Source organism: Limulus polyphemus, unplaced genomic scaffold, assembly GCF_000517525.1.
Source record: "Limulus polyphemus unplaced genomic scaffold, Limulus_polyphemus-2.1.2 Scaffold2721, whole genome shotgun sequence".
Lineage (NCBI taxonomy): Eukaryota > Metazoa > Arthropoda > Merostomata > Xiphosura > Limulidae > Limulus > Limulus polyphemus.
Window position 1 is genome coordinate 159,111 of NW_013668331.1, and position 8,529 is coordinate 167,639.

The 8,529-nt window shown below is 31.7% G+C and overlaps 1 protein-coding gene across 1 annotated transcript; it reads right to left on the minus strand.

Moving 5' to 3' along the window:
- Window positions 1–6,288: 6,288 nt before the first annotated feature.
- LOC106467731 (guanine nucleotide-binding protein G(I)/G(S)/G(T) subunit beta-1-like) lies at window positions 6,289–6,850 on the minus strand (the record flags this gene model as incomplete). Its single annotated transcript, XM_013928106.2, has 2 exons — window positions 6,289–6,428; window positions 6,634–6,850. Coding segments are annotated over 2 exons (324 nt in total), but the record flags the coding sequence as incomplete, so codon positions are not given.
- Between the last annotated feature and the right edge of the window lie 1,679 nt (window positions 6,851–8,529).

The following is an 8,529-nucleotide window of genomic DNA, read 5'->3' on the forward strand; positions in this document are numbered from 1 at the left end:
TTCTTCTACAGTAGGTGTCTGTGACTTGTTAACGATAAATTCAACGATGAATAAACAGCATGCACTTTACTTGTTTTAAAAACAATATATATATATTTAGAACAAGTTAACGTATAAATTCTTCAACACTATAGCTATTATGGACATGTCATAAATACTATATATGTGGTTTTCTTCTTTTCAAATATCCACTTAGGCCTATCCAATTACTTTAGAATTTCAGTTGACAAGTCGAACTATCTTCTCTATTAGTATTACTATCGCACTAGTACTCACTGTGATTCACTTACAGTTGTGGCGCAAGCTACCGTAATCGTTTGGTCTTCTTTTTTTCTGATAATCCTCTATTCTTTTTGTCAAAGTGCACTGAGGCTGATTCAATTACTTTAGAACCTCGCTTTGACGGAATAAAATTATTTTTCTTATATTCTTTTCTACTGTTAGTTTCACTCTAACATATTAAACGTTAGGCCTATCACTTCTACGGTACTTAACTTCCCTCAAACTTTACTTTCTCCTGCTTCCTGCTCGTCTCACGCTATTTATATCTTCATTACCTAATCGTCTGTCTAACTTCTATATTCTCGACGTCAATATATTGCACGTGACGTTCGATATTCTCAACATCAAAGAATTGTTAACAAAACTTCCTACGATCATTTGCTTTTAACTCTTATTAGAAATTTTACAAAATATCACGACCTTTTAAAAACTTTCACGTATATAATTTCTTTAAAAATTATTTACGGTAATAACGAACTGTTGGTTTTACTGAAATGCGGAACGTTGTGGGCTTCATCATCCACATCTTGCTCTCCTAAGTTATATTTTATAAATTATTTCTTCAACATGTGTGACTGGCGAACGGAGATTATGACTGGTAGATGGTGTAGTACCTACCACCTTAATGTGGGTCCTACTTCCGCTGTCACTTCCAAAACCCAGAGCACATTTTATATCCTGTACCCAAGGGATCCTCATAATTTATGCAACGTCTTCAATTTCGTTTGGATTTCCTGTTTTTAACACAGTCCGTCCTTTTGATGTTAATTTTTGCTTAACTGTTTACGTATTAATTTTCTATACATACTTAATACTACCTATATAGTACGAAATTTGTTATCTATTTACTTGCCTTAGATTTTACTAGTTACTTTCTGTGTTATTATTACTAAACTTTCCCGAGGCTTAAAGTGTTTACTTTTCGGCTTTAACAAAAAAAATTAATATTATTTATTACTTTTTCATACATGCTCTGTTTTCACTGGTCATAATACATGCTAACAAGTTTTGGGAAAATTCAGGCATGTTATTCTGATGTTATATTTTTCAAAGAAAATTAAAACTTTGACAATAATTCAAGCATTGAGCTAGTGTTTCTGTGTTCCATAAGTAGGAGATACTATTTCTTTATTGTTATTTTCATTAACAGTATTAGTTAAAACTATTTAATATATCTAATTTTATAACTTTTTACTTTTAGTATATACCGTTATCTCACTTTATGTACTAAGGACTAACCTAAATCTCCTAAGCGTCCAAACCTCGCGATATAATCGGAATTATTCAGTGTTGTAGGAGTCACAAACTATGTTTTGAAGAAACAACTCGCAGGCTCAATGCTCATTATCGCGAACACCTTAAATTTGTACGAGAAAGCTCCACTGATTTTCCAGTTACTAGGTGCTTTAATTCTCCTTACCATAATTATACTTTAGACATGCAAGTTTGTGTCACCAAAAACGCAATACCCTATGAATTAAAACAAGAAAGCCTAGAACACAGTCTCATCTTCCAACTTAACACATTATTATAAAGTAAAAAATTTTACTTTCAAATAATTTTGACACCAGTTTTTTTTTCCCAAATCCAAATTTTTCTCTAGATGTGTTCAATTTCCTTTGTAAAAGCCCCCTCGCTTAGAAATATTGAACTTTTTGTATTTATATACTTACTAGCATAAGTTCACGTTTACTTGTCTTTTGCCCCCTCCCCCGTGGCACAGTGGTATGTGTGCGGACTTACAACGCTAAAAACCGGCTTTCGATACCCGTGGTGGGCGGAGCACAAATAGCCCATCGTATAGCTTTGTGCTTAAATACAAACAAAGAAACAAACTTACTTACTCGTCTTTCAGAATCATTTTGTTTCTTCAGGAGCTTAATTTGACCGTGACAACTGTTTTCCCTCTGCTTCAGTTATTCTACTTCTTACTAAGCTTTCTCGATTTGGTTGTGCTATCCATCTACCTTTTCTTTCTCTTGCTAAGCAATATGTTGTTTCTAGCACTGTTTCTGAATTATTTTTAATTGTATTCAGAGTCTATTTCACAGATGGTGTTAAAAGTTTTTATTTTAAATAAAAAGTTGAGGTGGCGTGATGCTGTAAACATGCCGTTTTTTTAATTCGAATGTTAATTAATATCTCAAATCTATAAATTAAAATACAATTGTACTGAAAGAAACTGGTGTAAATACGGTTACTTAATAAAAAAGTTTTATTTTATTTCCAATCACTGGGATTTGGATGCGAGACTTACACATGCGAGTCATTTACTATAACCACTTTCACATTCAGCGGCTGAAATTCAATGTTAACAAATATTAATTTAAAATATCATGGTATAAGTGTTTTTCCAAATATTGAAAGGGATTGCTTTAAATGTGATACTTATATAAAAAAACAGTTGTACTGGTGTTCGAATTCAGAATTTCCGCCTCAGGCGCTCTAACGACTGAGGCAATTTGAGCGAAATGAACAGATAGTGGCTTTTATACACATTTTCGACGATAATATTTTCCAAAATCCAATTTCTGTTCGTCAATCTAAATAATTTCCTTTTTCTTGCGAATTTCAATGCCTTTAAAAGTTGCGGTTTAAACACCGAAAGCTAGCGAAGCATTGGAAACGAATAAGCCTAACATTTGTGATAAAAACTTTATGTTAAACTGCATTTGTTTCCCCACACAATCTTCTTAATTTGCCTTTGAGGATTCAAATTTAAAGACATGTAAGAAATAGCATTTCAGATCTATCTTTTACTTCCCACATGTCAGTCCAAGAAATCTTTCGTCAATACTGGAGCTCATCAGATGGGCTTGACGATGAGACAAAAGATTCTCTGAAACGCAGTACTGTACTTTACATAAGCTGAAACGGATATATTTTTTAATTTAAGGTCTACATAATTTGGCATTTAAAACGAGTAAACTAATCAAAACGAAATACGATTATTCTATAAGCAAAAGTAAAGCAGAAAAAAGTAGCAGCAAACGTTACGTAACTTTTTTTAATCATTAGGAATTGCGAGTTACTTCAAGTAATGTTTGATGTTTAAGTACCTGTATCTTCGAATACTTCTACTGACAGTTTTTGTAACATTTGATATTATTATAACAGATGACTTTATTTTCATTTATCTTTGGCTACTTTCACCTATAAAGTTATTTGGTTTAATGTATAGTGACCAGCACAAAATAGCATCTGTGTATACAGCTGTCACTCCACTCTGCTCGTACAGCAACTTTATTCTTGCGTATTTCAGATAAATTGAAAATTGGCCGCTAGACATTGCCAATGTTTGAACTTGAATTATATTTTTATAGGCATTTCCTGCCATTTTTCCTTGTGCCAGACCACGTTTAAGACTCTATACTCAGTTTGAAGAACTCAGCAAGGAGCTGAAAAAGTCTTCCTTGCACAAAGAAAAATGGCAGAAGTCCGTAAATATGTCAACCAAGAAAACTTCTTCCACGATACGACTTTTATTGATATGTACCATTATGTCTAATGTGACAACTATCTTTTGTAGAAGGTTCACGTAAAATTATGACTTTACTCATTGACTACGTTTGTCTCAGTTAGTCTAAGATACTTTTAATGCAGCAAAATTTTAACGTTGACTAAACCATCTATTTAATACAAAAAATGTTAACAGCAAAACGGCAAAAGCTCATATATTTAGATCTCTTAATAAATCGTGTTTTAATCTTACCAAATTACCCACAAAAATGTGTTTAAGTCAAATACTTTATTGAACAAGTTAAATTACATGATGCATTCATTGAAAGCTATATTGTTGAGATTAATAAAAATGTCACCAGATGGAAATATGGGGGTGCGTGGATCAACACTTCATTCAAAAGAAGGTAAGTTTTAATCAAACTGCTTAACTCTAAAAATGTTTTTTTCCAATTGGCCAAGTCCTTTGAGAATAATTTTTTATGGTAGTCCTTTTATTACAGTAAAGCCACGTTGAACTTAATTCGTAAAGGCTATATTATGAACTTGAGTGTCCTGATTTTTTTTAAGTAGATAATGAACTTAAGGACTGAAAAGTTTTTTTTATGTTAAAAAAAAAATGCTAGTTATTTTTTTTTAATTCATATAAAGAAAATTGAAAAAACAATCAAACGAAAAAGAACTTACGCTCCCTTTTTCTATGTTGCAAAACTCTGTGTGATAAGCTATGTTAACAATCTTTCCACAGTTCATAATTAATACACATACTAGTTCTTAAAAAATTATTTTAAAATCTTTTAAACAAGAATTTTTCTTCCTTTCGTCTTAAATTAGTCAAAAGATAAACTATAGATCTACAAAAAAAACAAAAAACAAACATATCATGTATGTTCAAAATGGAGCTTATCTCTGAACAAAGACCACATCCATAACATTATGAACCATATTTTTATATAAATCTCTAGAAAAGGAAGATTTTTATAGTTGTTCTTGATTATGTTTGATTACAACCGGAACATTTATCACTTACAAAAATTTATTAACAACCAGCAGAAGATTAAATCAAGACAAACAACTACAAAAATGAGGTAAGTTCACTGCACTCACCTTGATATATCTCTTAAGCAAAGGTGTGTATTTTTTATTTTTTTACACTCAAATTTTCAATAACCCCGAATTTTTCACGTTAGCATCATGCAACTGCAGAAAAATATACGATATGGATTCCTACCTAAGTCCAAAGCTAAAAATGTGTTGGTGACAACAATAAAAAGGCAGTAACTTCAGCTTCTTAATGTACAACTTAAAATTTAGAAACAAAAAAACAGAAAAGTAGCAAATTAGAAGTTACATATTTAAGTATAGAATGGTTCAATTTAAATAATTCCCCATATAAAATTGAAGTTAGGTCTGGTTAAGATCTAATGTTTTTAAATTCCATGGTCCCAAAAGTGTAGAAGAAGCTACCATGATTTGTTAAGTAAACCTCAAGTTAAAAAAAAATCAATTAACATAACTCATTATTTATTAGCATATGCCATCTTTGGCCAGACAAGTTTGGCACAAATTCATGATTTTTCTACTATTCACAACTATTGTAATAAACCTTTGGCCATAATTTCAACAAAACAAAGAGACAATTCTTACAACAGAGGTCACAATTTGACATAATAACTGTTGTTTCTCCAGAGATCTCAACAAAGAGTTCAACAAGATGTCAGGACAAGCAAACAAAGTGGGAAGTGGAATCAGGTAATGAGCAGGCCTCAGAAAAACTGGCATTAAGTAAGGCCAAAATTGTGCCAACTGGTGGAGTGTGTGGTTCAAATGTCTCCCCATCAGTGGCTATCACAGCCTTAAGCAAACATCAAGAAATACAGCACCCTGGACTCTCCCTGCTTGCATTGACTCATTCAAGCAAGAGAAAACTTAAGACACACAAAATAATAAAGTCACAAAACAATTTTACAACACACTCAGTTGATGCCTGCCCATCACTTGTCACTACTTAAGATGAGGCAGTTTTACAAATTTTAGCTCAATCACCATGAACACTTCAGCCCAAATATTTGTACTTGGGGTGTGGTCAACAAAGGCATGTCCATTTGTGTATGCACTTTGTAGTGATGCGAGTATGGTTGGCCCACTATGCTTAAGACACAGTACTTCTATAAATTGACTAGAGCAGGAAAAAAAATGCCCCTGCAAAGAAAAATTAGAAAACATTCATTTAAACATTTTTCTTCTCTTTTTTATGGAAGTTGTAGAAAAATTGCAGCAAATCTGTTCCTATCTGTTTTGTATTAAAAAAAACAATATAAAGTCAAAGAGAAACTGTGTGTTTACGAGACTTATAGAAACTGTCCTGAGAATTAGGTCCACAGCCCATTAGTCATGTCGCATAGTTTCTCTGCAAGCACATTAATACAAGATTCCAAGAAAAGGAAATCAAACAATTATAAAACAAATTTATGTATTAATATAAATCCAACTGTGTCATGAGTTTGTGCTGCAGTCACCAAACATATGGGACAAAGGGATAAGCTCTTAGTTTGTGGAGTAGCACATGAGCCGAGATCATTAGTTCCAGATATTTAAAAAGCTGTCCCATGATCCAGTGGCAACTGCCATTCCATCTTCAGTTACACCCAGACAACTGACTCTGTTGTCATGTCCAGCAAGAACACCTAAACAAAAAAATTATATGTAGAACAGATAATTTCTCTTTTTACTTTGATATACATTTCCTCTAAATTATAGTAATATTTTTGAAGTAACCCGAGTTATTTGCTAGGTGTTTAAGTTAAATCACAAGTTACACAGGATACTTGGTCTCTATCTAAATATGTTCCATTAAAATAATTTTCTAGTAATAAACAAGCTCACACAAACCTGCTCGTTCGGCCTTCATTGCATCCCATACATTACAGTTAAAGTCGTCATAACCCGCCATTAGAAGTCGGCCACTCTTGGAAAAGGCCACGGAGGTGATGCCACAGATTATGTTGTCATGAGAGTACATGGCCAACTCCTGGTCTGCACGTACGTCAAAAAGTCGGCATGTAGCATCATCAGATCCCGTGGCAAAAGCATAACCATTTGGGAAGAACTACATAAATATATGAGAGAGAAGCTAGAACTTTGAAACTCAGTGAAAGTCAAAAGATTACCTATCATAATAAAGTACTTTCCCCATTATCAAGTACAGTGTGTCTACTTACAAGAAAACAGCAAGAAATACATAATTCCAAGTACAAACTATTCCTTAACCCTATAACGATGACACCATTTTTAAAACTCTTTCTGTATATGTTACGGAGTTATATTAATCAAACTATTTTTATCAAGTATGTTATAATTCAAAGTTTTATCTTATCTCAGTTTTTATTTCAAAAGAAACCTCTAAAATAATTAAATATTTTGGTGTGGTATCAGTTGATGCTCTCCTGATTCAAAATATCTGAACGTTAGAGCTGTGTGTAAGGTAGACGTGTTCTTGCAGACATTCAAAGTACATGTACATAGCTTGTTTACAAGTAAATCTAGTCAACTTCCAATAACCTGTTTCTGAGGAAAATGCTGTAAAAATTCTTTCGGTTCAAGATAAGCCATGCCCACTTCCAAAGCAGAAGTGTGTTGCTAAGAAACATCAGATTTCCCATTAAAATGTCACCAAATTAACAGTGTATATATTATATCTGTTCACAAACGAGGCCAAATAAACTTTAATACAATGTTCAAGGGGGCGTCCCTAGCACTTGGCTACTTTTTCTGACCTTATACATATTAGTTTCATTGACAGTGAAATTGCAATTAGGTTTTACTTTTATATTTTAGTTAATTAAGAATTATTTGTGTTTCAAAATTACTATTTACAAAATTTAATGATTTTTAAAAATACTTCTGATCTTTGCCTTGAAGCCTAGAAAAATAAACAAGTTCAAAACATTTTACCAGAGGCTAAAGCGTCTCTGCCAATGATAACATTATATTGTAGGCAAACATGAGATGATGACGTGTATCATCATAAATAATCAAAGATAAAGAAGAGCAAAGGAAAATAAAACATTAAAATAAACTAAAAGAGAAAAGGTAAAGACAAGAAATTACATAAAAGACCAAAAGAGAATATTTGAAGATTATTCAACAAAGAGATAAAAGGTACGTATACATAATGCTAGTGTAAACTATATAACTGGACCATTTATAAAACAATGGAATACTACTATATACATACAATTATAAAGTATAATGCTAATATGAACTATATAACTGGACTATTTATAAAACAATGGAACACTACTATACACATACAATTATAAAGTATAATGCTAATATAAACTATATAACTGGACCTATTTATAAAACAATGGAACACAACTATACATATACAATTATAAAGTATAATGTTAATATAAACTATATAACTGGACCATTTATAAAACAGTGGAACACAACTATACATATACAATTATAAAGTATAATGCTAATATAAACTATATAACTGGACCATTTATAAAACAATGGAACACTACTATACATATACAATTATAAAGTATAATGTTAATATAAACTATATAACTGGACCATTTATAAAACAATGGAACACTACTATACATATACAATTATAAAGTATAATGTTAATATAAACTATATAACTGGACCATTTATAAAACAATGGAACACTACTATACACATACAATTATAAAGTATAACGTTAATATAAACTATATAACTGGACCATTTATAAAACAATGGAACACTACTATACATATACAATTATAAAGT